The sequence below is a fragment of the Alligator mississippiensis genome, chromosome 8 (assembly GCF_030867095.1).
Source record: "Alligator mississippiensis isolate rAllMis1 chromosome 8, rAllMis1, whole genome shotgun sequence".
Taxonomy (NCBI): Eukaryota; Metazoa; Chordata; order Crocodylia; family Alligatoridae; genus Alligator; species Alligator mississippiensis.
Genome location: NC_081831.1, coordinates 27,592,906 through 27,620,720, shown reverse-complemented (window position 1 = coordinate 27,620,720; position 27,815 = coordinate 27,592,906). Strand labels below are relative to the sequence as shown.

Below are 27,815 nucleotides of genomic sequence, written 5' to 3'. Positions count from 1 at the left end.
TCAGGCAGATCACACAGGTTTATTGGGAAACGGGGGGGGGGCTATCAGTCCTCATCCTGAGGGGGGAACACCAGTGTCTTAGGGTCGTAGTAATTGGGGTCCAGCACAGGCAGCCCCTGTGCCTCTCGCTGCCGCACCAGCCGCTCTGCCTCACGCCGGGCCCACTCCTGCATCCTGTGGGAGGGAGGGGAAGGGGAGAAAGTCAAAAAGGATCCAGGCTCCCAGCTCCCCCTGCCTTCACCCCCCTCAACCCTCTGGCAGAGAACCCAAGCATCTGGGCTCCCACCTCTCCCTGTTCTCACTCTCTAGCTCCCACTTCTCTCCCAGATAACCCAGATGTCCTGAGTTCCCTCCCCCCCCAACCCTGCTAACCCGTTATCCGGCATGTAGTGCATCAGGGTGAAGCCTATGACGATGCAGACGGAGACGCTAAAGAAGAAGACAATGCGCATGTTCCACAAGTCCACAACTGGGTCATCATGAAAGCCATGGTAATCTGGGTTCTGGGGCACAAGGGGAGAGGTGGCATCAGTGGCTGGGGGGCACCACATTCCTCCCCCCGCTCCCTGCTCAGTGCCCAGTCTGCATCTAGCTTTGGGGCAGGGTGGCTGAGTATAACAGGGCATGGAGTCTACTTGTTTAATGCCCAGATGCGCTGAGCTCTGGGATGGGGTGGCTAAGAGATGGCAGAGTATAATAAACCCTGGAGACTGCTTATTCGGTGTCCAAGTACATCCAGCTTTGGGCTTGGGGAAGGGAGATGCCTGCATAGAACAAAGCGTGGAGACAGCTTGTTCGGTGTCCAGATTCACTGAACTCTGGGGTGGAGTGGCTGGGAGATGGCTGAATATAACAGGGTATGGAGTCAGCTTGTTCAGTGTCCAGATGCACCCAGCTCTGGAGTGAGTCCGACTGAGGCAGAGAGACAGGTTATTCAATAAGCACGTGCACCCAATTCTGAGGTTGGGGGAAAGGGGGCAACTGCATTGAACAAAGCATGGAGACACCTTGTTCAGTGCCTGGATGAGTCCAGTTCTGGGCTGGGACAGAAGGGGACAGCTTGATATAACAGGGTATGGAAAGAGGTTGTTCAGTGCCCAGATGCATCCAGCTCTGCAGTGGTGTGGCTGGAAGATGGCTGAATTTAATAGGGTATGGAGATGTCTTGGCCCCACCCCAGAGCTGGGCACACCTGGGTATTGAACAAGTGGGCAGCAGAACATAACAAAGCAAAACAGTGCCTGGATGCACTCAGCTCTGGGGTGGAGTGGGGGGGGCTGGGAGGCAGCTGAGTATAATAAAAACCAGATGCAGTAGCTTGCCACCAAGCACTTGGGAACTGGAGCCAAGGTGATAGAGACAGAGACCCACTGCCAGGCCCTAGGGCCCAGACACCTGGATTCTCTGAGCTTTGGGAGAACAGTGTAGGTGCAAGCAGGGGAAGCTGGGACCCTGGGCACCTGTTTTCTCAGTGAGGGGAGTGTATGAGAGTAGGGGGAGCCCAGATGCCTGGGTTCCATTTCCCAGTCTGAGAGGGCAGCAGGGAGTAGGAGTTCCCACCCTGGGAGGTAGGTCCTGGGAGAAGAGTTGTGCCTGCTTCTTTAAGAGGTGAGGCTAAGTCTGGCTGACCTTGGCAATGCCCTCTGCCAACCCTGGACAGGGGCAGAGAGGAAGGGAAGAGAACCCAGGCACCTGGCATCCCACTGTTCTTAGGCCCCAGCCCTTCACAGGGCTGGAGAACCCAGGGGTTCAGGTTCCCAGACCCCCACACACATCTTATGGGGATGTGCCAGACCAGGGAGCCCCTGGGTGAGGGAGGAATTGAACCCAGTTCTCCTAGGTCCAGCTGCCCCTGCCCCCGCCCCCATTGCCCCTCCTTATTCTTTGACCCCACCCTTTCCCTCCCTGTACTGTTCTGTGAGCCTGCCCCGCCCCCATTGCCCCCAAACACTTTTCTGCCCTCCACTGCCCCTTGGCCTCTCCCCAATTGCTTTGTCTCGCCTCTATACCATTGGTCCTCCCCCAAGCCTTGGCCCCGCCTCTTCGCCGTCACCTTGCGCAGCATTGCTGTCATGTGATCCTCCCTGTCCTCGAGAGCCTGCACGGGGGTGGGGGGCGGCGGTGGCGGAGCCCCCGGGGTCACGACGGCGTCGCCTCTCACGCTGCCCGCGGCCACGGCTCGGCGGGGTCCCGCGGGCACCCGTAATGCCAGAAGTGCCTGGCCACCCAGACGTAACGTGTGCCCGCCGCGCCTCAGCGCCGCCATAACAACCCCGGGCTCCTAGCCGGAGCCGGAAGAGGCGGAGCACTTCCAGAGAGTTTGCTTACGTGCAGGTGGGCTATAGTGGGACTAAATAAAGAACTGGCGGTGGGGGTGGAGTTAAATACTGCCGACTTTAAAATGGGGTCCTTAAAGGGGCATCCAAATGCTGCCTTTGTTACTCAGTCCTATGGAACTGTATCATGTAGGTACTTTTTTATTTATGCCCCTCCCTGGACTGTTCCGTTTTTTCCATCTACCCACTAGGACTGTACCATATCCCCTCCAGGGTCTTAGTAACATCCCCCAAGACCGTACTATCTTTCTTCCCTGTATAACCTCTTCCGGCCTGCACCACGTATTTTTTTGTTTCCCCGAGACTGCACAATCTTCATCCTCATCGGCTCTCCCCCCACCTGGATTTTCATCTTCCCTCTTTCCTGCCCCCTGGACTGTACTGTGCATTTGGTACCCCTGGACTGTGCCATATTTTCTCTTCCCGTCCCCTGGACCGGGTCTACTCGGTACACCTGGACTGTACCACGTTTGTTCCTTCTATCCTTTTAAATAGTACTCCCTCCGACTGTACCTCGTACTTCCCACCCCAGCCCTCTACAACCTTCCCCACCTTCCATACTCGCGTCCCAGCTCGTTTCCTGGACCCTCCCAAGTACCCCAGGACCGAGCCGTAGCCTTGCACAGACCCCAAGCCAGGGGACTCCCAGGTTAATTCCCAGCCCCTGCTGGGCCTGCATCCTGGGGTTTCTCTCCCTCCCCTGGGCCTGGGGACGTGCAGAGAGTGTCCCCTCCGGGAGCTGGAAGCTGAACTAGGGCAGACGCACGACACCAACTCAGCAGGCTCTTCCCTCCCAGCCCACCTTTCTGCCTAGAATCCATTCCGTGTCTCCCAGCTACTTCTCCCTGCCCGACCCTCGGATCCCACTGTGACACACTGACACACATGGATGATACCGGGGGCTGGACGACCAGGAGTGCGGTGTCTGCAAGACCCGACGGGACATAATAGTTCGGTATCTTAGTGCAATGACGTCACTCGGTAACTAAACCAGACCGCTGATTGATGGTGTCACTGACGAAGCACATCGCTGCTACCGGGGAGCATCATCGTCCTTCTCCACCAACGGGTGGTCTGGTTCTGATGACGTTGTAAAAGAACGCTGATGACTACCTCCCGCAGGCTGCGGCGTTAGATCATAAAGTCACTGCAGCACCTCACGTGCTAGCGAGCTCTGCGTTGTCCCTGCCAATCAATTGCGATCTGTAGAGGCCATGGGAAAGCTCTACCAATCACCTGCGAGCGGCTGCTGACTTCTCCAATCATGTAGCAGTGAAGGCGGGACTAGTATACGGAGCGACCTATCTGCTGCAGTCCCAACGTAGACCAGCTTTCCGTCCGGGGGAGGAGCCCTCAGCATGCAGGGGACCCGAGGTGGTGCTGTGGCCGCTTCCACCCAATCACAAACAGAGGGAGGCGGGATCCATTTCCATCCCCGCCCAGCCCAGGAGCTCCACCAATGACAACAGAACGTAGGCGGAATTTCACGAGGAGCCCCATCACCCTCTACTCGCCGGGAGGAGGCGACCACTTCAATCCCCTCAACCAATCACAGGAAGCAGGAGGCGAGGCCTGGCGCGGACGAACCAATCCGCGCGGAAGGGTGGGCCTTCCCCTGAGCGGCGGCGCGACGGGCCAGTGGTCTACCGGCGCGGCGAGACCTGCGGACCAATGGAAGCACGGGGCCGGGGGGCGTGGTCGCTCTTCCCGCTGCCTTCAGGACTCGGCCGCTGGCGCCGCCATCTTGCGCGTCGGGCAGGCGGGCGGCGGGCGGCGGGTGCACGGGGAGTGCGTCCAGCCCGGCAGGCGCCGCCCGCAGCGCCGCGCGGGACAGGTCAGTGCCGGGACGGCGCGCAGAAGGGGAAGGGCGGGGCTTCACGGGAGGGGGCGGGGCTTGGGGCAGCAGTGGGGCACTGGCAGCGAGGGGGCGGGGCCTGAGGGAGGGGGCCCTCCCGGAGAGTCGAGGCATCCGCGCTCCCTCCCCACAACCCCAGAGAACACAGGCGTCGCCCCCGCTGCCCTCAGAGCTGGGGGAGACCCTGCCCTGAGCCCTTTCTCCTTGTCTGTTCCCAGGTCCCGTGGCAGCAGTTTTGGGGGCATCTAGGTGCGTGGCAACGCCCCACTCTCCCCGGGGCCCGGCGAGCTCAGAGGCACTGCACCTGTTTTGGAGGACATGGAGTACGAGAGAAGGTAATCAGCCCCATAGAGCCTTGCAAACTGTTCCCCACACCCTTAGCCCAGGGACTTGCCCTGGGGGTCTGGCTTGGCAGGGTCAAGGTCTGCAGGGGATGGGAGGCTTCCCAGGAGTACCCTGGAGGGATCACAGTGGGTACTGGCCTCTGCGTGGGGGTAGAGCCAGTGCTGGGTTAGAGGGAGGGGGGAAGCCACCAGACTGGAGTGTGGGAATGGTTCTGAAAGCCCCCTGATCCTTCCCACCGCTGTCCCATTTCCCCAGAGGTGGGCGTGGTGACCGGACAGGGCGCTACGGCACAGCAGAGCGACCCCTGGACGAAGGTGGCAGCGAGGGGCGCAGCCAGCGGGATCACGATTATCGGGACATGGACTACCGCTCCTATCCCCGGGATTTTGGGGGACCCGAGCCCCCCACAGACTATGACGACTCTTCGGGGGAGCACAGTGCAGAGGTGGGTGTTCGGGTGCCCTCCAGCATGCCAAGTGGAGGCCCTAGTCCCCTTGTGTATTCCCTCCCATATCTGGGGTCAGACCCTGTCCCCTTCTTCACCTTATCTCTGGGGATAGAGCAGGGACAGGCAAAATATGGCCTGCAGGCTGGATCTGGTCCTTCAGGCAATTTTATTGGGCCCATGGGGCCCCTCTAAAACTTAGAAAATTATTACCTGCTAGTGGTTGCCTGTCTAAAAACTGAGGAGGCACTAGTGGCAGGAGGAGCTGGCAGCAGCAGCAAGGCCCACCTGGCCCTGCTCCACTCCCAGCCCCACTTCACCCCCAGCCCTCAACCCAAAGCTTCTGGCTAGTAGTGGCTTCTGGCCTGTGACCCTGTCCTCAGCCTCCTTCTGTCTGAGAGTGGAAACTCAGGTAAGAACAGGTTTGGATTGGAGAGGACCGCCTGTGATTGCCGCGCAGGACTCTGGCTCCGTGCCTCCATGTGCGGGTCCTGGCTAGAGCGTCAGGAACACCACATGGAGGCATGGAGTGGGCCCAGCCTCATGACACAGGACTTCTTGTGGCTCCTGGCACACTAACATGGCACCGGGTTGGGCTGGCACAGTGCTGCGCTCTGCTGTCTTGGCCATGCAGCTGAGAGCTGCATGATGCCAGACCCAGCCCAACTTGGCCTGTCCTGGCTCAACTGAGCCTGGCAGCACATGGTTCCCAGCTGCATAGCCAGGACTGTAAGATGCAGCAGGAGTCATCCAGGGGCCGAGCTGGGCTGGCTCCATGGCATACTGTGTGGTCCTGGCCTTGCAGCCAGGAATCATGGGGGCTGGGATGGCTCTGGCAGCATGCACATCAGGCGCCAGTCTGGCTGGCGCCTACTGTTCCCAGCTGCAAGGCCGGGACTGCACAGTGTGGGCCCAGCAGTTCCCAGCTGGCTCCTGCTGTGTCCTGTGGTCCCAGTCATGTATCTGGGAACTGCACATTGTAGCTAGAATAAGCTGGGCTGGCTCCATACTGTGCTGTGTGGGACCCAGCCTTGCAGCCAGGAGCCATGCAGCAGAACACAGAGCCAGTTCAGCCTGTCCTGTGCCCTCCGGGCAGTATGCAGTTATGACTGCAAGGCTGGGACCCGAATGGTGTAGCATGGAACCAACCTGGCCTGGCTTGTCTCAGCTGTGGCATGCTGTTCCTGGCTGCAAGGCCAGGACCCATGCAGTGAGGTGTGGAGGGGCCGGGCTGTCTCCCTGCTGTACCATGAGATCCCTGGCCTTGCAGACAGAACTGTGTTGGACTGGGCTGGCCACATTCTGTGCCATGTGGGTCACAGCCTTGTAGCCAGAATGGGATGGGTGGGGCTAGCTCTCCACCTCCCACCCACAACCTCCAACAGCCCCCACGCAGTTTCCCCCCCCCTTCATACCCACACCCATATTATCCTACACACCCACTCCCAAACCACACAACCCCCTACATGTACCCCTTTACATGCCACACACAGTAAGAGCGTATTTTGAGCTGTTATGCTATCGTCTCTAGATATGCTGTGCAAACGCACACAAATCAAGGCAAAAATATACTTTCAGGGGATGGGGCTATACATGTGGCCCTCGATAGCTCAGCAAAACTCGTTAAGTGGCCCTCTAGCCGAAATAATTGCCTGCCCTGGTAGAGGCTTCTCCACTGCTTCTTGCTGCCCCTGGCCCTACCTCCACCATAGGCTCCTCCTGCCTACCCTGCCCTTGGGGACAGAGCCCTCTTCCCCCTTGTCCAGTTCAGGGCAGAAGCTCTTCTTTGTGGGTGAGATCCCACTCTCTGCCTGGGATGTAAGCCTGCCTCCAGCCTGCCTTGTTCTGAGGGGGGATTAGAAGCCCTGCCCTCACTGAATCTCTGACTCCTCCCCCCACCCCCCTAATCTCTCCTTCTAGGACTCCTATGAGGCATCATCAGGTTCAGAGCCACCGCGGAAGCGGGACAGCCCAAGTGAGGTGCTGGGCTTTCCTGGAGACGGTGACTACCGGGATCAGGACTACCGGCCTGAGCCTGAGGAGGATGAGCAGAAAGCCAGCAGCATTATTATGCTGCGCATGCTGCCCCAGGCTGCCACAGAGAATGATGTATGTTGCCCCTTTAAATCCAGACCCTGCCTCTTCTGTCAGCCCCCCCTCTTCTGGGGTAGAGGTCCCATCTCCTGCCCTAGTGCTGGAGGCCAACAGCATCCTCATGCTTTACCATGGAGAATGACGCACTGTCTCTTTAAATGCAGGCTTCACCCCTTCTGTCTCCCCCTCCCACCCTGACCTGGGTTGAAGGGCGCACCCAATGCCAGCTTCAGGAGGGCAGTGACATGCTCATAGTGTGTCATTGAGAAAGACGGGCACTACCTCTTTAAAAACAAGCTCTGCCCCAGAAGGTCAACAGCTGCCCTGGGCCTGTTCTTGCAGCCCTAGGTTGCCATGGGAAAAAAAATGGCTGCTGTCCCTTTAAATATTGGCAATCTGCTTCCTGCTGTCCTGGTGCTGTTGAGACCTGGCTGCTTTGGAGAGTTGGACTTGCTCCTTTCTGATTGGTTGCTCCATCCTTTAGGGCTTGTCTTGGGGATTTCTTGATTGGGAGCTTGGACCTCTGAGTTATCTGGGAGAGGAGCGGGGGCTGCGGGGGAGGTGTTGCTGGGAGCCTGGGCACCTGGGTTCTTTGGGAGGGGAGTAGGAGGCAAGCAGGAGACCACAGGGCCCCTGGTAGCCTGGGTTCCCTCCAGCCGCGTGTCTTATTTTTCCCTCCCTGCCCCCAGATCCGGGCCCAGTTGCAGTCACATGGGATCCAGCCCCGCGAGGTCCGGCTGATGCGCAACAAAACTTCAGGTGAGCTCCCGGTGGCCCCCCCCTCCCCCTTCTGCCCCCCCTTCCTGCCCCCCACAGCTAGAGGAGGGGTGCAGAGGCTGCCCTGGTGGGTCTGTGTGAGGCCTGTCTGTCTCTCTTCGTCTCTCTTGGACTCTCTCTGCCTCCTTGCACACACATTTCTGCTCCCTCCTCCACCATAGAGGGGGCTTTCTACCCCCCATGGGGGGTCCTTATTGCCCTGCCAGGGGCACGAGGCCGGAACTGCCCAGGTAAGTCTAGCTCATCTCCACTCCTCCTTCATGTGAGGGGCTAATTCCTGGGGTGGGGAGGGAGGCACCTGCTTTTCTCACCCCACCTCGCATGGGTATAACTTTGCACAAGGGCTACATTAGCCTTGTGTCCCCCTTCCCTCTCCCTCGCCCTCCTCCATTTGGGCAGGGGACCACTGGCTTTCACAGGTTCCCAGGGGGTGGGGTGGGATCTTCCACCGTGCCATGCAAGGCCCAACGCATTCTGCGAGTTGGAAGGGGGGCAGGGTCACAGCATCTCCTTAGCAATTTGCCATAGCACCCCAGGGGATTTAGGAACCCAGGAGTGCCTCGCTGGCATTAGCTACTGAGACTGTACGTCCATATGCAAATAGAGCCTGGACACCTGGGTTCTTTCCCCAGGAGTCTGGGAGAGCACAGGACTGAGGTCTGGACACCTGGGTTCTTTTTCTGCTCCCCTAATTGAATGGGGACTTGCTGACTCAGAGATGGGGGCAGACCCTGGACACCTCTCTCTACTTCCATGAGGATTAAAGTGGGGGTCAGGTGGCTCAGAGCCCAGATGCCTGGGTTTTTCCCCCACTCTCAGAAGGCAGTGGGGGCCTATTGGCTCAGAGCAGGGATCAGGGGGCTGTGTGCCTTGATACTTGGACACTATTTTAGCTTCAGAAAGGCATTTGGGGTCCTGATGGCATACAGCAGGGGTGGGGTGGGGGTGGCACAGCTGGGAGTTTGGAATCTTGGGTTCTACTTCAGCATCAGGGCAGCCACAGGGTCCTGATAGCTTAGAGTAGGGGTTGTGGGGCTCAGAACCTGAATGCCTGGGTTCTCTTTCAACTCCCAGAAGCCAACCGGGGCCTGTTGACTCAGGTCGGGGGAATTCAGAGTCCGAACACATGGATTCTGTTTTAGCCTTAGTGTATTGGGGGCCTGATAGCTTAGAGTAGGGTTGGTGGGGCTGGGAACCTGGAGCCCTGGGTTCTTTCTCCATTCCCAGGAGGCTTAGAGCTGGATCTGGGAGCCTGGATGCCTGGATTCCATTTCCACTTGCAGAAGGCTGTGGGGCCCTGCTGGTTCTTAGTTAGGTGCCTGGACACCTGGGTCTTTCCTGTTACTTCCATGTTCAAAGCAGGGGTCGGGAGGATGGGAGCCCGAGTGACTGGGTTCTCTTTTCACTCCCAGAATCCAGCAGGGATCTGTTGACTCAAAGCAGTGGTTGGGCAGCTGGAGGCCCAGATGCCTGGGTCCTCCCTTCACATTCAGAGCAAGCGTCAATGGATCTGGGTGCCTGGATGCCTGGGTTTTATTGTAGCTTCAGAAGGACACTGAGGGCCCAGTAGCTCAGAGCAGGGGCCCCAGACACCTGGGTTCTGTCCCCTCCTAGAAAGTCACGGGGGGCCTGCTGGCTCTGAGCAGGAATTGGGGGGCTGGGGGCCTAGACATCTGGGTCCTTGCTGCCCTCCCCCATGCCCAGCGGTGGCGCGGTGGGGCCGGGCCGTGACTAACGCCTGCGTCTGTCGCTGCTGTCTCCAGGTCAGAGCCGCGGCTTCGCCTTCGTCGAGTTTAATCACTTGCAGGACGCTACCCGATGGATGGAAGCCAATCAGGTTGCTTTGCTGCCCTCGCACCCCCCCACATATTGCCCCCTCCCCCACCCCAGGACGCCTGGGTTCCGCCGCAGGGGCAGAGCGAGCCCGGACGCCAGGGGAGGGGGGCTAGGTTCGGTTCCAGCACTTGGAGGAGGAAGCGGGGAGCCTGGACACTTGGGTTCTTCACCTAAGAGTCTGAGGGTGGCAGGGGAGCCTGGATGCCTGGGTTCTTTGTCTAAGGGTGGTAGGGGAGACTGGAGGCCTGAATTCTATTATTTAAGAACCTGACTCCTGGCTTCTTTGCTTGGTTCCAGACTTTCAAGAGTAGGAGAGTGGCAAGGGGCCTGGATACCTGGGTTCTTTGTCTAAGTCAGAGGGTGGCAGGGAAGCCTGGATACCAGGGTTCATTATTTGAGAGCTGGATGCCTGGGTTCTTTGCTTGGTCCTAGGCTTTTGAGAGGAGAGTGGTAAGGAGCCCAGATGCTTGGACTCTTTGTGTAAGAGCCAGAGAGTAGGAAAGGGAGCCCAGATGCTTGGGTTCTGTTCCTGGCTCCAGGAGGCCCAGTGCTTTAGAATGAAGGTGCTGGGAGCCCAGATGCTTGTGTTCTTTTTGCAGCTCCAGGGCAAGAAGGGGGCAGTGCTCAGAGCATGGGATACTGGGAGCCTGGACTCCTGGGTTCTCTCTGGGTTCTCTCTGTGGCTCTGTCAAGGGACTGGTACGTAACATGAAGAGGCAGGAATGGGGGAGGAGGACCAAGGTCTCGGACACTTGGGTTCTCTTTCTAGCCCAGGGAGGGGTGGGGGTCAGAGCAGATGGGGTCAAGTGCTGACTCTCAGGCAGTTGGCACCTGAGGACTGGGCACCCAGACTCCTGGGTTCCCTAAATATCTGGAAGCATAGAGACAGGATCTGTGGGAACCATAGCCCCCCTCCCCCGAGTACCTGGATTTGCTGTGCCCAGCAGCTTGGAGATGGGAGCCCTGATGCCTGGGTTCTCTCCGCACCTAGAGGCATAGACGCAGGATCTGTAGGACCACACTCACCCAGGTGCTTGGGTTCTCTGTGCCCACTGAATCAGAGGTGGGTGCCTGGATGCCTTGGTCCCCTCTGTGCCCAGGGGCTTGGAGACAGGAGCCCAGACACCCGGGTTCTCTCCATGTCCAGGGGCTTGGAGGCAGAATCTGCAGGACCCCCCTCCTTCCCTCCCCGCCTTGGACACCTGGGTTCTCTGTGCCTGGCGGCTCGGAGGCAGATGCCTGGGTCCCCTCCTTGCCCAGGGACTTGGAGGCAGGAGCCCGGACACCTGGGTCCTCTGCATCCCCACCTCCTCCGTTCCCCCACCCCCTGTAAACTTCCTCCCAGCAGTGCCCCCTTCCCCCACCAGTGGACTCATCAGCACTCAGAGGCATGTTGGAGGGAGGGGGAGGCCTCTCTCTGGTGCCCCCCTCCCCCCACAGGGGGGCCCGGCCCCGGTGGGCCGGGGGGGTGGGGGCTTTTAGCAGGGCTGGGGGGGCGATCGGGGGCAGCCCAGCGGCTGCCTTCTCTGTCTCTCTCTGTCTCTCTCCCTTTTTCTCTCTCTCCCTCCGTCGCTGCCGCCTGGGGGTCCGGCCTGGCCCCCCCCTGCCCCCCCATCCTCCCCTCCCGCTCTCCGCTCAGCAGAAGGGTCCCTGCCTCTCTCTCTCCAAGCTGCGGCCGTGACGGGTGCCCCCCCTAGCCCCCTAGCCTGACACCCCTTTCCCTCCTGCAGCGTACCCTCACCATCCTGGGCCACAAGGTTTCCATGCACTACAGTGACCCCAAGCCCAAGATAAATGAGGACTGGCTTTGCAGCAAGGTGCGGGGGACTGGGGGTTGGGGGAGGACATGGGGGAGGCAGGCAGGATTCTGGGGCCAGGAGGTAGGGGCTGAGTGGGACTATGGCGACTGGGGGGGAGGGATGGTTTGCTCTGAGGGCAGGGGAAGTGAAAGGGGCAGGGAAAAGTGCTTAGGAGAGGCTGGAGGGAGGAGGTGGGTTGAGAGCAGAGGAGGCTGGGAGGCCAGAAGCTTGGGGGCTGGCCTGGGACATTGGCGGAGAAGAAAGGGGGCATGGAGCTGGCTCAGGGATGGTGGGGGATTGTCATGAGGTGGGGGGGAAATGAGGTCTCACAACTTTTCCCCTTCATGTCCCTCACAGTGCGGCGTCCAGAACTTCAAGCGTCGGGAGAAGTGCTTCAAATGCGGTGTGCCTAAGGCTGGTGCGTGGGGGCTTGGGGGTTCTGCAGGGGCTGTGGGTTTCTGGGAGTCTGTGGGGAGGCTCCAGAGGGGCCTGGGCTTGCTGGGCCCTCAGGGATCCTATAGATGGGTGTGGGGGTGGGCTGGCCCTTGTGGATTTATGGGGGCTGGCAGGGTCCCAAGAAGGGGGCTGGGGTGGGGGAACAGACCCTGGGAACAGGGTCCTGGGCTGACTATTCCTGTGGATGGGATTCCAGGGGGGCTGGGGGTGCCAGGGCTTGGATGTGCTTTAGGGGGTTGGAGTAGTAAGGAAGGCCTAGGGTCTAATGTCATGTTCTCCCTCTCCCTTCTAGAGGCGGAACAGAAGCTGCCCCCTGGGGGCCGGCTGGAGGTGCTGGCACTGGGGGGCCGGGAGCTTAGCCAGGGGGGGCTCCTGCCCTTGCCCCAGCCCTACCCAGCTGTGCTGGCCCAGCCCCTGGCACCACCTGAGCCCAGTGCTGACAATGCCAATGACAGTGAGTGCCTGTAGAGGAGCATGGGCTGGGGCTGTGGCCAGGGAGGGGAAGGAGGCTGGATAGTTATGAACTATCCCTGTCTCCCCTTAACAGCTATCATCCTGTCCCCACAATCTATACCAGAGTCTGGGGGTGGGATTTAGAAGATCTCAAGGGGCCAGGTTGGGGTCTTTTGGAGCTGGAGCATCTTGGTTGGGGTTGGGCATGCATTACAGGGACAGTGCATGCCTGGGAGATGGCAGGGACCTGAGGGGGGAGTCAGGCATGGGTCTGTGGGAGCTGGGGGCATCTCAAGGGACTACAGGTAGGGGTCTGTTGGGGTTGAGGGGAATCTTGGGGGCATGGGGTAGGGGTCTCAGAGCTGGGGGAATCTGGAGGGGGGTGGATGTCATCTGGGGTGCTCATGCAGGGGCTGGTGGGGAATCTGAGCAGGGCTCTAGGGATCCGTGAGGCCCATGTGTTGCTCCCTACCACTGTCCTATTGGCAGCCATCATCCTGTGCAGCTTGTCGCCCAGTGCACACCAGAATCCATCCAGGGGCTTGTGGCTGGCTGTCAGGATCTTGGGGGGCCAGGCAGGATCTAGGAGTCAGGTTGGGGGGGGTCCTCAGGGGAGAGGTGGGGTTTTGGGGTCCCCAGGCAGGGGCTGTGGGGGATCTTGGAAAGCTTGTTGGGGCTTCTATGAGCCCTGTGCACTGACACCCCCCGGCGCGCCGGAACCATCATCCTGGCATTGCAGTCCATGCTGGGGTTGTGGGGGGCCATGGGGGGATCTCAGGGGGGCTCTGGGACCTATGCCCTGACTCCCCGTCCCCTATGCCGGCAGCCATCATCCTGCGCAACCTGGCACCGCAGTCCACACTGGAGTCCATCCTGGCAGCGTTGGCTCCCTACGCAGTGCTAGCTGCTTCCAATGTGCGTGTTATCAAGGACAAGCAGACGCAGCTCAATCGCGGCTTCGCCTTTGTGCAGCTTGCCACCATTGTGGTCAGTGCCCCCCCAAGCCCCGGACCCTGGCGGGGCGGGGTGTCCAGGTGCTGGGTTTCTCTAGGGTCAGGGGACCCAAGACATGAGGGTTCTTTGCAGGGCAAGGGTGGGAGAGCCCAGATACCAGGGTTCTCTGGGGTCAGGTGTGCCTGGACTTCAGGGTTCTTTGTAGGGGAGGGGGCACCAGGATGCTGGGATTCTCCGCAGGTTAAGGCCAGGGGTGCTCAGACACCAGGATTCTGCAGGGTCTCATGGGTGTCTGGATCCTGAGGTTCTCTGTAGGGAAAGGGGTGGGGGTTGGCCTTAGGGCAGGGCCGAGGCACCAAAGTTTTCCAGGGTCAGGGGGCCCCCAGATGCCAGGGTTTTCTGCAGGGCAGGGGGGCCCAGGCACTGGGATTTTCCAGTGTCTAGGGGTGCCCAGATGCAGGGTTCTCTGTAGGGCAAGGTGGGGCCCAGATGCCAGGTTTCTCAGGGGTATGGTTGGGGCCCAGACACCTGGCTTTTGGGCCCCCCCTTGGGATGACGGGGAGAGCCCAGATGCTGGACTTGAGGACAGTAGTGGGAGAGCTCAGGCTCCTGGGCTTTTCCTGATGTTTGGAAGAGGCCTGAGGGATACTGGGTTAGAACAGGGGGCTCTGGGATGCCTGGGTTTTCTGGGAGGGTAGGGGGGTTGGGAACCTGGACACCTGGGTCCCATGGCCCCTGCCACCCTCACTGGATAGTGCCTACAGGAGGCAGCCCAGCTGCTGCAGATCCTGCAGGCCCTACACCCCCCACTGCACATCGACGGCAAGACCATCAACGTGGAGTTTGCCAAGGGTTCGAAGCGGTGAGCCTAGACACCTGGATTCTCTGGGAGGGGTGTGGGACTGGGGGTGAGAGCAGGGGGGTCTGGGAGCCTGGATGCCTGGGTTCTTGCCCTATTTGTTGGGGAGGAGCTGGGAGACCTCTATTAAATCCCCTCCTTTCCCCTTCAGTGACATGGGTTCATCAGATGGGAACCGCATCAGCGCTGCCTCAGTGGCCAGCACTGCCATTGCTGCTGCCCAATGGGCCATCTCCCAGGTAGGTCCCACCCATTGCCAGACATTGTGGGTAACCTGCAGGCCCTTTAGAGTAAGGGAAGGGAGCTTTTCATGGTGTTGGGTTGGGGCCTATGTCAGAAAGGCAGGCAGGAGAGGGTGGGGCTTGTGCCTGAGCCTGCAAGGGGTGGAGCCTGTTGAGGCAGAGGGAGGTGCCTGCATGTGGGTGGGCTGGAGGGGTTGGGGTTTATGTTTTCCCAGTGTCTTCCCCACCTCCCCAGTATCATGATGTGGGGTTTGTCTGACTCTGTAGGAGCAATAGGTGGGAGGGGGTGTGGGCCTGAAGGTGGTGAGGTGGGTGGGCCTGTCTAAGCAGGGCCTGGCTATGATGGACAAAGTGGGTGAGGTCTGTGTATGGTGGGCAGGGCCTGGCCGCCTTAGGCATGAGGTGGGTGGGATCTCTGGTGGTGGGTGGTTTGGCCACATGGGGCCCATGGTGGGCAGGGCCTGGTCCCTTCGGACGTGAAGTGGGCAGGGCCTGGCTCTGATGGTTACAAGGTGAGTGGGGCCTCTATGTGGCATGCAGGACTTGTGTGTGATAGGTATGAGGTACGGGGGGGGGCTGTTCTCCCTGACTCCTTTGCTCCCTCACAGGCGTCGCAGGGTGGGGAAGGGGCATGGGCTGCTGCTGAGGAGCCGGCTGTGGACTACGGTTACTACCAGCAGGATGAGGCCTACACAGCACCCGGGGCTGAGGCTGCGCTCTACCCCCACACCTACCTGAAAGGTGCCCCAGCCCCGCCGGCACCTGGCCCTGCCCATGCCCCCACCCCGAAGGGTGAGGCCACACCTGCAGGTAAGTGCTTCCCCAGAGCAGGGGGGAACCCAGGCATCTGGGACCCAAACTGCCACCCCTCAGTCCTGCTGCTTTCCCACAGCCAGAGGGAACCCAGGTGTTTAGGCCCCAGCTCCCCCCTGCGTCCAAGAGTAGAGGTGCACTGATACATCGGTCCGATTATTGGATTGGCACCGATATAAAGAAAATTGACTGTATCGGAAATCGGCTTTTTTTGCCTAACGTGGTTGATAAATACCCCGTGCATGCGCGCAGCCAAGGAGCATAGCCCGGTAAGTCTGTTGTGGTGGAAGGCAAGGGAGGAGGGAAGGCGCATGGGGTGGGGTGCAAATTGAGGTCCTCGTGGTGAGGAAGGGTGTGGGGCTGGGATAGGCATTGCCAAGCTGGGGCAGGGTGGGGCATGGGACCGAGCTGCGGCTTGTCCGGGGAAGGTGCGGGGGCCGAGGCGGCGGCTCCTGCTGCTGCGCGCACCCCTGGAGGGGATGGGGGGCATTTGTCCCTGGATCTGCATGGGGATGGGGTGGGCTGCTGTTGTGGGCTGGGGCCAGGGCTGTGCCGAGCTGTTCCTGGTAGGGGGCTGGGCTGTACTTGGGGTGGGGCAGGTGGGGGTGGGGGGCTACGGCGAATTTTGGGGTGGCTGCAGCCCCTCCCCCCATAACCCTCCCAGCACTGCTGCCACTGCCTGACCTGAGCACAGCCCAGCCCAGTCCCCAATGGGAAGAGCCCAGCAGTAGCCTGCCCTTGCCCTGCATGCAGATCTGGGGACACACATCCCCCATGCCCTTCCGGAGTGCGCACAGTGGCAGGAGCCCACCCCACTCCTTCTCTGCGCTCCCCAGACAAGCTGCAGCTGCATCCTGTGCCCTGCCCTGGCTGGGCAGGCCCAGCCTCACTCCCACTCCCTACTTTACCACAAGTGCCTCGATCTGCACCCTGCATGCCCCTTCCTTTCCTTTCCCTTCCCTTCCCCCGATCTGTACCCTGCATGCCCCTTCTTTTCCTTTCCCTTCCCTTCCCCCTCCCCTTCCACCACAACAGACTTATCAGCTGGATGCTGCTTTTCAAGCTGTTGACCTGTGTATCGGAAATTGAATCGGTATCAGCCAAATATCTCCTTAAAAATTGGCTACTGGTATCGGCCCAAAAAATCTTTATTGGTGCACCCTTACCCAAGAAGTACTGGAACCCAGGGGTCTGGGCTCTCAGCCCCCTCTGCTCTGCTCTTCTTTAAGACTACCTAGACCCCGGTTTTCTTACACTACAGGAGAGAACCCAGATGTCCAGGGTCCCAGCCCTCATTGTGGGAACCCAGGCATCTAGGACTTCCAGCCCCCCCTCCTGCTCTAATTTCCCTTTTTCTTTCCTCCTTGAATGGGGAACCAATCATCCAGGCTCTCAGCTGCAGCCTCTTAGCTGTCTCTTTTTTCCTTCAAAAGCAGGTGGAACCCAGGTGTTTGAATTCCCTCCTACTCCTAGCCTCCCCCCCCCCCCCCCTGCAGCTCCCAAACAGGTGGAGAATGCAGGCATCTGGGTTTCTAGCTCTAACTCCTTCTTCCCAGTTGTCCATTCCCAATCTCCCCAAGTGTGGCTGGAACCCAGGTGATTGGGTACCCATCTCCAGGCCCCCTTCCCTTCCACCGCCAAAGTGGAGAACCCAGGCCTCCAGCTCTAGCTTCCCAGCCCCCACTTTTCTCCCAAGAGGGGATGGAATCCAGGTATCTGGACTCCCAGCTTTAGTCTCCCAGCCTCACTTTCTCTCAAAGAGATGAAACCCAGGTGCCTGGGATCTCAGCTGTAGCCCCTGGTCCCCAACCCCCACCTTCCATGGCTAGAGCCCAGGTCCTACCCACAGTGCCTTGTGCCTGCAGGGGCAGAAACATCGCTGGAGCCAGGAGTGCCTGGTGTAGAGCCTCTGCCTGCTCTGCAGACCTATACCCGGCCTGGCCAACCCCCAGCCCTGCCTGGCTTGTACCCGCAGCCCCCTGAGGCCCCTGGTGCCACTGCTGCTGCCACCCAGGTACCCCTATGCCATTGTGGGGAGGAGGGGGGTGTGGGAGGGTCTTGCTATGGGGCTGATGGGACGGGGGTGTCAGCCATGGGGTTGAGGGTCTGTGCCACAGGGTGGGGGAGGGTTGTGCTTCCTCTCCTACTCAGGGCTGGGGCAGGTGCCTGCCATGGGGCTGAGATCTGAGAGGGTCTTTACCATAGGTTGGAGGGTGTGTGACTGTGGGGAGATCTTGGTCATAGGATTGCAGGGCAGTGAGGGGCTATGGGTGGTCCTTGCCATGGGGCTGGGAGTTTTGGGGGATGCTTAGGGTTGAGAGATGTCTCTGACCTGAAGCTGGGGTCAGCGAAGGCCCTGCCATGGATCTGGTGGATTAGCAGGGGTTCCTGCTGTAATGTTGAGGTTGGAGGGTCCTTGTCATGGGACTTGGGGGGGCAGGGGCTGAGATCTGTGTGGGGCAGGGGTATTTTTCTCTCCTCCACCCCAACTGTGCACCTCCTTTCCCCCCCTCACCCCAGGCCCAGCCCTACACTATTGTCTCCCCGGCAGTGCTGAAGCCTGAGGTTGCAGCCCCTGCCCAGCCAGCCCCTGCCTCCGCCCCTAGCACCCTGCCTAGTGGCCCCGACCCCTACGGCCAGTACCGTGAGTGCATGGGTGGGGCTGGGGCAGTGGGTTGGGGATCCCAGCTATGCCCAACTCTGGGATGGAACAGATGGGTTTGGCTGAGTATAACATTGTACAGAAAAGGCTGAAACGTAGCTAGTTCTGAGGTAGAATGGCTGAACATGGTATTGGGAAGGGTGTGATATGATCAGCTCTAGCATAGGGGAGCAGAATGGCTGAGTATAACACCAGACAGGGAGATGCTACCAGCTCTGAGGTGTGAGCAGCTGAGTATAACATCCCATGAGGAAGTCTTGCTTAGAGCCAAGATCTGGCCGGTACTGGGTAGGGCGGCTGGGGAACACCTGAGTATAACAGCACGCAAGAAGACAAAGGTACAGCTAGCTCTTGGGGAGAGGGGGACAGCTACATACAACACCACAGAGGGAGGGTTGAGATGTGGCCAGCCGGGGCCATAATGTAGCCAACTCTGATGCAGAACAGCTGAACATAATAAGCAAGGCTGAGGGACAAAGATGCACCTTGCTTGAGGCTGAGATGCAGCCAGCTCTGGGGTGGGCCAGCTAGGGAACAGCCAAGTATAACAGCACACAAAGCTGAAATGCAGCTAGCTTTGGGATGATGGAGATGGCTATATATGATACCACAGTGAGGGGTCGAGATGCAGTCAGCTTTGGAGTGGATCCATTAGGGTAGGCTGAGTACAACAGCCAGGGTTGGGGATGAGATGTGGCCAGCTCTGGGGTGGAACACTTGCGAATGGCTGCATATGGTGCCACAGAGGGAGGGCTCTTATGGCACTGAAATACAGCTAGCTCTGGGGAAGGACAGCTGAGTATAACAGCTTATAAGAAGATTTTGCTTGGGGCTGAGATACAGCCAGCTCTGGAGTGGAATGGCTGGGTATAACACAGCAGGGCAAGAGCTGAGCTGTGTCCAGCTCTGGGGTGGGAATAGCAGAGTATAATACCACCCAGGACTGGCTGTTGGTTGGGGGCCTTTGCCCTTGCTCCCTCATTTCACCCCCTCCCTCTTCTCCCCCCCGCTCAGCCATCCCTGATGTCTCCACCTACCAGTACGATGAGACCTCGGGCTATTACTACGACCCCCTCACTGGTCTCTACTATGACCCCAACTCCCAGGTGAGGGCAGGGTGCCTGGATGCCTGGGTTCTCTGTCAGGGGAGTGGGGGCTGGGGGGTGAGAGCAAGGGGGTGGGAACCCAGATGCCTGGTTTCTCTCCAGCTCTGGCAGGGGAGTTGAGGGTTGTGGGGTTAGAGCTAAGGAGGGGGGGAGGGCGGGGCAGGGAGGAAAGGATGGGATTGGGCTGCAGATGCCAGATACCTGGGATCTCTGGGGGGGGTCCTAGCAGGCAGGGGTGGGATGCTGAGGACAGGGCTAGGGTCTTGAAGGTGTGGTCCCTGCCAGGCTGATCCTCCTCCCCTCCCCCCAGTACTACTACAACCCTGGCACACAGCAGTACCTATACTGGGATGGGGAGCGCCGTACCTATGTACCTGCCTCTGAGCCTGGCACCGATGCCCACAAGGATGGGGCAGGTGCAGGAGGCACCAAAGAGGGCAAAGAGAAGAAAGAGAAGCACAAAACGAAGACAGCCCAGCAGGTAGGTGAGATGCAGCCAGCTCTGGGATGGGGCCGCTTGGGAGCAGCTGAGTATATAATGTGGCATGAAGAAGACCACGATGTGGCCAGCTGTGTGTGGGATGGCTGGAGAATGACTGAATATAACAGTGCATTGCATGGGGAACTGGAGATGCAGCCAATTCTGGGGTCAAACAGCTGAGGAATAGCTGAGTTAGAGCACTGTATGGGCAGAGCTGAGATGTGGCCAACTCTAGGGTGGAATTGTTAGGGGTGGCTGAGTATAGCACTGCGTGGACTTTAGCTAGTTCTGGAGTGGGGCGGTTGGCAGCAGCTGAGTGTAACAGTGCATGGGGAACTCAAGATACAGCCAGTTCTGGAGTGAGCTGGGGAACAGCTGAGTATAACAGTAATTGAGAAGGACTGGGATGCAGCCAGCTCTGGGGTGGACAGCTGGGGAATGGCTGTGTATAACACCACCCTAAAGAACTGTGATGTGGCTGGCTCTGGGACACAGTCGGTGGGAACAGTAAAGTATAAAGTATAACACTGCCCAGGGAGGGGTGAAATGTAGTCAGCTCTGGGGTGGGGCAGCTTGGGAATGGCTGAGTAAAACAGCATGGAGAAGGCTGAGATGCAGCCAGCTCTGGGGTGTGGGGAATGGCTGAATATAACATTACATGAAGTAAACAAGATACAGCCAGTTCTGGGGTGGAACAGCAAGGGAATGGCTAAGGAAAATGCTGCACAGGGAAGGCTGCCATGTGTCCAGCTTGGGTGGGGTGGCTAGGGAACAGCTGAGTAGAACGCGTGAAGAAGATGAGATGTAGCCAGCTCTGGGGTGGAACAGATAGGAAGCGGCTGGGTAGAATGTTATGTGGGGAAGGCAGTAATGCACCCTGCTCTGGGGCAGACCCAGCTGAGTACAACTCCCCACCCCCCAATATGGGTGCAGATTGCCAAGGACATGGAACGCTGGGCACGCAGCCTCAATAAGCAGAAGGAAAACTTCAAAAACAGCTTCCAGCCCGTCAGTGCCCTGCGTGAGGACGAGCGGCGCGAGTCAGCCACTGCCGATGCCGGCTACGCCATCCTCGAGAAAAAGGTGTCCTCCGACCCCTGTGGGACCCTGCCAGAACCCCCCCAAGAACGCCTAGACTCCCTGGGACCTGCCAAACTCCCCTGAGACCCCCCAGCAATTCTCACCCAAATCCCTGGGACCTCTCCCAGGCCTCTAAACCCATCCCAAGATCCCCTAGGCCCCCTAACCTCCTCATACCTGGAACCCCTGGATACCCTCAGGTTCTCACAACCTATTCTGGGATCCCCCCTAGGAACTCCAACCACCTGCGGAACCCCATCAGGACTCCTGGACCTTCCAACCACTCTTAGCCGCAGCGTGCGCGGCACCCCCCCACTCCCCCCCGGTGATCTCCCAGGACCCACCTGCCTCAGGTCCTAGCCAGTTTTCATCCCCTTGCCCCAGCCCACCTTATCCCACCTGCTCCAGGCCCAGCCAACCCTTAAACCTTCTACAGCCCCAGGACCCCCTTCTCAGTCCCCCTGGACATCCCAGGAACCTGCTAGCCCCACTGCCCCCCCCCCCCCTCCGCCCCATACTAGCGTGCTCCATTCTGCCCCTCTTATTCCCCCATTCTATCCCCCCAGTTCTCACTTCCTATCCACCTCAGGACCACCCCTCAACCATACCTCTCCCCTCTCCTCTGACCCCCACTGCCTCCCCTTGACTCCAGTTTGTCCCATGCTGCCCCTCAGCCTCTACTATGCCCTGTCCAGTTCCCCTCACTCTGTCCTGGACCCAGCTAGTCCCAGGACCTCTCCCCAGCCCCCTACCCTGAACTCAGCCACTCTGTCTGTCCGTCCGTCCATCCGTCCGTTCCCCCCCCTGCCATGACCCCCATCAGGCTCAGCCGGCTCCATGCCCCCTCTCTGCCTCCAGCCTGGATGCCTGGGTTCCCTTATCACATCTCCCTTTATTTTTTCTCTAGTGGGGGGTGCTGTGGGGCTTGGAGAGTGGGGCTGAGCTGGGAGCTCAGACAGGCTTTTGGGATCCCTCCTGTCCCACCCAGCCAGCCCTGTTGCCTCTGCCCCAACTGACACTCCCCTCATATATCTGCCCCAGGGGGCACTGGCTGAGAGGCAGCACATGGCTATGGACCTGCCCAAGCTGTCTGCTGAAGACCGGCTGGTAAGAGCTCCTGGATGCCTGGAGGGTGGGGGGACTGGGTGGTCCAAGCACCCTGGTGCTGGGAGTCCAGACACCTGTGTTCTCTGAGAGGAGAGTGAGGGCTGGGGGGTGAAAGCAGTGGAGCTGGGAGCCTGGACATCTGGGTTACCTGGGAGGGGAGTGGGCTCCTGGGGAAGGGTGCCTGCTTCTGGACTCTTGGGTCTCTCCTGCAGAGCCCACCCCGGGGGCTGGTGGCCGCATACAGTGGGGAGAGCGACAGTGAGGAGGAGCCAGAGCGGGCAGTGGAGCGCGAGGAGAAGCTGACAGACTGGCATAAACTGGCCTGCCTGCTCTGCCGCCGCCAGTTCCCCAGCAAGGAGGCACTCATCCGGCACCAGCAGCTCTCAGGCCTGCACAAGGTGGGCATTCCATTCCATTCCATCCTATTCACCCGGGATCTAACCATCCCAACCCCAGAGCCAGCTGCATCTTGGCCCTGGACAAGACCTCCTTATGGGCTGTTAAGCTGTGCTCCCTCCTGCCTTCCCAACTGGCTGCATCTCTGTCCTCTCTGTGGTGTTGTATACAGTCATGCCCATCTCTTCCTCCACAAAGCTGGCTGCATTTTGGCCCCAGGAATGGCCTCCTTGTGGGCTGTTATACTTAGCTGTTCCCCACCAGAATCAGTTGCATCTTGGTCCTCCTTGGGCAGCATTAGACTCAGATGGTTCCAAGTTGTCCCATCCCAGAGCTGGCCACATTTCAGCCCTAGGCAAGACCTCTTTATTTGCTGTTATACTTGGGTGCTCTCCCCAGAGCTGGCCACATCTCGACCCTCCCGAGGTAGCATTTGGCTCAACCATTCCCATCTGCTCCACCCCAGAGCTGGTTGCATCTCCCCTTTCTCCTGTGCCTTTATAATTGCCCCACCCCAGAACCAGCTGCATCTTTGGCCTGGGCAAGACCTTATATATAACCATAGTCAGCACCTCTTATTGTTGTGCTTTGGAAATGGCTTAATCTCTGCCAAAAGAGCCATCCTCCTGTGGTGTTATATGCTCCACTCCAGAGCTGACTGCATCTTGGCCCTTTCCATGTATTCCACTGCAGAGCTTGCTGCATTGTGGCTTTCATGTGCCATTGTACTTCACCTTCCCCAGCTGCTGCACTCCAGAGCTGGCTACATCTTGGTCCCAGGCAAGACCTCCTTATGGGCTGTTATACTCAGCTGTTCTGCCCTCACTACATGGAGGCCAGAAGAGCCTTCACTATGTGGAGTTATGTTCAGCCTTTCCCATCTGGTCCACCTCTGAGATGGTTGCATCTCCCTTTCCCCTGGGCTAATTATACTCAGTTGTTTCCTAGCTGCCTTGTCCTGGAGTTGGCTGCATCTTGGCCCTCCTTGGATGGTGTTAAACTTGGGGGTTTTCCAGTGGTTCCATGCCAGAGCTGGGCACATCTTGGCCTTCCCTCTGTGGCAGTATATACAGCCATCCCCAGCCCTTTCACCCCAGATCTGGCTGCATCTTGGCCTCCCCATCTTCCATTATACTTGGCCATTTCCCAGGTAGCCCGTGCCCAGAGCTGGCCTCATGTTTGCCCTGGGCAAGATCTCCTCATGGGCTATTATATCCAGCTATTTTTCTTCCTACCTACAAGAACTGGCTGCATCTTCGCTGTCCTTCCACAGTGTTAAATGTGGCCGTTTGCATCAGCTGTGTCCCAGAGCTGGCTGCATGTCCCCCCCTGCCCTCTGCCCCTCAACTATTATATTCAGCCATTTTCCAGCTGCTCCATCCCAGAGCTGGCTACACCCCCACCCTCTTGCCATTATATTCAGCCACTCCTCCCTTGAGCTGGCCACATCTTTGCCTTCCCTGCTGCCTCACTCTGTCCCTTCTCTCTCACAGCAAAATTTGGAGATCCATCGCCGGGCCCATCTGTCTGAGTCAGAGCTGGAGGCACTGGAGAAGACAGACATGGAGGTGGGTGAGGGCATAGGGCACTTGGGGCTGTGGGCAGAGCCAGGAGCTGGGGCTCAGCCCCTGCCCCTTCTCCCTCTACAGCAGATGAAGTACCGTGACCGGGCAGCTGAGCGGAGGGAGAAGTATGGGGTCCCTGAACCCCCGGAGCCCAAGAAGAGGAAGTATGGGGGCATTGCCCCGGCCACTGTGTGAGTGTCCCCTACCACCAGCTCCCATAGTGTTCCATGTGGCCAGCCCAGCTGTCCTGCTCCAGAGCTGAGCACATCTCGGTCTTCCTGTGCTCTGGTATACATAGCTGTTCTCCAGCTGTTGCAGTTCAGTGCTGGCTGCATCTTAGCTTTCCCTGTGCAGTGTTATACTCGACTGTTCCCCAACTGCCCTAACTGAGGGTTAGCTGTATCTTAGCCTTCCCTGTACCCTACTGTACTCTGCTGCCCACCCAGAGTTAGCTGCATCTAGTCTTTCCATGTATGATATCAGTTGTTCCTTAGCTGCCCCTCCCTAGAGCTGGCTGCATATGATCCTTGTCTGTACAGTTATATAATCAGTTGTTTCCCCAGCTACCCTGCTCCAGAACTGGCTGCACCTGGCCTTTCCTGGGTAGGTCTACACATGCTATTAATTTGAAGTAGGCTTACTACAGGTGCTCCCTCTTGAAAGCAGATTTGCTCTGTGGGAGTAGCCTGGTACAGGGCTGCTTCTGCCCTGCTCTGCCCACCCCCACAGCAGCCAGGGGGAGCTGCAGGCTCCCCCGGGTGCTGTCCCATGGGCTGTCAAGGAGCATGGGTGGGTCCCTATGCACAGAGGGCCTGGAGAGCTCTGCCACCTGCAGCAGCAGCTGTGGTTCCTGGCTCTGTATGCATTGGAAGGGATCCTGATGTGCATTGGGGCTTGGAGCTCTCCCACCCTGTGCATATGGGGGGACAAGCTCTGTGCCCAGCAGGGCTTTCTCCTGCAACCCGGGGCTGGCTGGGAACTGTGCTGTTCTTGGGCAGGTCCCAGCTAGCTCCAGGCTGCATGAGGAGTTCCCTGCCCAGCCTGGAGCTGGCTGGGAACTGTCCTGTTTCTGGGCTGGGCAGGGAACTCCTTGTGCAGCCTGAAGCTGGTTGGGACCTGCCCTAGAAGCAGGACAATTCCTGGACAGCTCCACGTTGGGTGGGGAAGCACAGAGCTCCCAAGTTTGTCCCTGGGAGCCAGGAGCTGAGCAACAGTAGGACGGGGGGAGCAGCAGAGAGCTACTTGATCTTAGTGCTGCTCAGCTCCCAGCTGCCGTGGGGAGCTAGGAGCTGAGTAGTGCCAGGACCTGGGGAGTTCCCCGTCTCTTGTCCCCTAGTGTAGGGGCTGACCAGGAACAAATTTGCTCCTAGCTAGTGTCTACACATATGCTTTTGCACAGTATCTACTGCACAGTTATTTTACTATTATTTATGAGTAGTAACTAACTGCACAGTAGACTAATTTATTGTGCAGTAAATGTGAGCATATGTAGGTGGTGACGCTTTGCTGTGCAGTAGATTAGTCAACTGCACAGTAAAGTCTCTCATGTAGCTGCTCCCCCTGTGTCTAGTTATACTTGGTGGTTGCCCGGCTGTTCCATCCTGGAGCTGGCTGTCTCTAAGCCTCTACCTGTGCACTGGTATACTCAGTTATTCTCACAGATGCATCACCCCAGAGCTAGCTGCATCTGATCTTTCCCTGGACAGTGTTATACTCAGCTGTTCCCTAGGTGCCCTGCCCCAGAACTGGCTGCACTTTGGCCTTCCCTGTACCCTGTTATACTTGCATATTGCCCAGCTGTTCCACCTAGAGCTGACTGTATCTAGGCCTTTACCTGTGCCCTCTTATACTCGGCCATTCCCAGCTGCTCCATCTCAGAGCTGGCCATATGTGATCCTTCACTGGATATACTCAGCTGTTCCCTAGGTGTCCCACCCCAGAACTGGCTGCAGCTCTGCCTTTGCTTTGGCCTGTTATACACAGCCACTTCACCACAGAGCTGGCTGCATCCAATCTTTCCCTGTACAACATTATATTCAGCTGTTCCCCAGCTGCTTTACCCCAGAGCTGGGCACATCTTGGGGGTGAAAGGAGCCTCCTTTTAACACTTTGCTCCCTACAGGGATTTTGAGCAGCCGACACGGGATGGCCTGGGTAGTGACAACATTGGCAGCCGCATGCTGCAGGCCATGGGCTGGCGTGAGGGCAGTGGTCTGGGCCGCAAGAAACAGGGCATCATTGCCCCCATTGAGGTGTGCTGATGTCCCCCTGTGGGTTGGAAGAGTTGGGCTGCTGCATGGGGTCTGGGGATCTGCTCCAAGTGGGTGGGATTGGTACTGCAGGAAGTACTGATACTGGGCAGGTGGGGAGGTACCTTGGGGGGGACCCAGGCATTTGGGAAAATGGGAGGCAAATGGGAATGGGTGGGGGGGGGTCAAGGTGGGTTGTGTGGGATCTTGGAGAGGTGGAGCAGGGTCTGGGCCAGCAAAGGGCATTTGCCAGGGCTGTGTGGGCTGGGGGTGGGGAATATATCAAGGAAATTGGGAGAAGGTCATGGGGGGATAGGGGGGTCTAATTGGGAGAGGGACCCAGGAGTTCAGGGCAGTCCAGGCAGTTTGTAGAGGGGGGAAGGTCTAGGCAGATGAGGGTAGTTCAGGTGGGTGGGATTGGGGGGGGGGGGTACTGGCCAGGTGCAGGTAGGAGGTGTCTCGGGGAACCCAGGCATTCAGGATGCCAGAGGCAGGTGGGAGTGGTTAGAAGGGGGTGGGGGCAGCTGGGCAGGCCCAAGAGGGGATGGGACCCAGGAGTCTGAAGGGGGGCCTGGGTGGGATTGGTGCTGTGGGGAGTGGGGTTCTGAACAGGCAGGAAATGCCTCAGAGGAACCCAGGCATCTGGGACTACAGAGACAGATGGAAATGTTTTGGGGGGTGGGGAGGGGGAGTTGGGGAGTTCCAAATGGGGAGGGACCCAGGAATCCAGGAGGGAGGTCTAGGTGGGGTGGGGAGGGGTCTTGGGAGGGATGTTGAAATGGGTGGGATTGGTACTGAGGGGAAGGCGGGGCTCGGGGTACCCCAGGCATCTAGGACAACAGAGGCAGATGGGAGGCGCTGCGGGTGGAGCAGGGCTATCAAGGCAGGTGGAAGAGGGTTCCTAGCAGGGGCAGTAGGTTGGGATAGGTCCAAGTAGGGGAGGGAACCAGGAGTCTGGGCTTGTTGGTGGGTTCAAAGTGGTTGTGAGGGACTCAGGAGTCTGGGCAGGGCTGTGTGGGTCCCTCCAGGCAATTGGGGGATATCCTGGGCCCTCCCTTACATCTCTTCCCCCCTCCCCACCTTAGGCACAGACACGGGTGCGGGGCTCAGGCCTGGGTGCCCGCGGCAGTTCATATGGGGCAACAGCAGCCGAGTCGTACCGTGAGTCCTTGCACAAGGCCATGCTGACCCGCTTCCATGAGGCCGAGTGACACCGTACCCCCCTTCCCCTGCTCCCTACAATGTTCTTTTTTATAATTAAAACAGGAAAAATGAGCTGCATGGTTGGCTGTGAGAGGTGCTGCTCTCCTCACCCCAGAGCTGGAGAGAACCTGCCTGTCCAAGCTCCCCATAACCCTCCCAGAGAACTCTAGCCCCCCACCCCACAAAAAAAAGCTACTCAGCTGAAACCCCTCCCTCACCCTAGCCACTTACCCCCACAACCACTTTTGAGCAAGCTCCTTGCCTGCTCCTAAGGGAAGCCAAGGTTTCTTCTCCCCTTTAATTCTTAAAGGTGTGGTTGCTCCCTTGCAGATTCCTGCCCTGCTCCTTTAAGGCTGGGGTTCCCTTAAAAGCCTCCTCTTAGGATGCCTTTAAGAGTAAAAGGGATACTGGCTTGGTTCCCTGACTGCCTTTTAAGTTAAATGGTGGTAGTGGTGACTTTTGCTTTTGCCAGACTTTTTTTTTTTTTTCTCAGAAGGCATTCCCCTCACCCTTCCCTTAAGCCAGCTATCCTTTTAAGCCTTATTCCCCATGGTTGCCACGGAGACCCACCCCCTGCCCCTCCCCAGGCTTGTCGGGAACAGCCTAAGCTCTGTCTCCAAATCCCTTCCTCCCCCCATGTGCCCTCCCACCTTGGAACCTCCCCCTAGGACACAAACCCCTGGGGGGGGGTGCAGTATTGGA

The 27,815-nt window shown here is 58.8% G+C and overlaps 2 protein-coding genes across 3 annotated transcripts; one reads left to right on the top strand and one right to left on the bottom strand.

Moving 5' to 3' along the window:
- On the bottom strand, window positions 1–2,843 carry NDUFB11 (NADH:ubiquinone oxidoreductase subunit B11). The gene is made up of 3 exons (XM_014604344.3): window positions 2,054–2,843; window positions 373–503; window positions 1–174 (listed from the first exon to the last, which is right to left on the bottom strand). The coding sequence occupies exons 1-3, from the start codon at window positions 2,264–2,266 to the stop codon at window positions 45–47; spliced, it is 474 nt and encodes a 157-aa protein (XP_014459830.1). The 5' UTR covers window positions 2,267–2,843; the 3' UTR covers window positions 1–44.
- A 1,219-nt stretch (window positions 2,844–4,062) lies between these two features.
- RBM10 (RNA binding motif protein 10) lies at window positions 4,063–27,185 on the top strand. Of its 2 annotated transcripts, none has more exons than XM_059732520.1 (24): window positions 4,063–4,170; window positions 4,410–4,526; window positions 4,792–4,981; window positions 6,902–7,090; window positions 7,765–7,834; window positions 9,616–9,689; window positions 11,419–11,505; window positions 11,845–11,905; window positions 12,236–12,397; window positions 13,223–13,383; window positions 14,115–14,212; window positions 14,361–14,448; window positions 15,060–15,261; window positions 17,130–17,278; window positions 17,785–17,908; window positions 18,941–19,032; window positions 19,343–19,513; window positions 20,447–20,596; window positions 21,635–21,700; window positions 21,913–22,098; window positions 23,590–23,664; window positions 23,749–23,852; window positions 25,784–25,913; window positions 26,996–27,185. In XM_059732520.1, exons 2-24 carry the CDS (start codon window positions 4,510–4,512, stop codon window positions 27,119–27,121), a joined length of 2,772 nt encoding a protein of 923 aa, XP_059588503.1. In that variant the 5' UTR covers window positions 4,063–4,170; window positions 4,410–4,509; the 3' UTR covers window positions 27,122–27,185. The 2 variants fall into 2 exon arrangements, with proteins under 2 accessions (XP_059588503.1, XP_059588502.1); XM_059732519.1 differs by having other exon boundaries at window positions 4,064–4,170; window positions 23,746–23,852.
- Window positions 27,186–27,815: the final 630 nt, after the last annotated feature.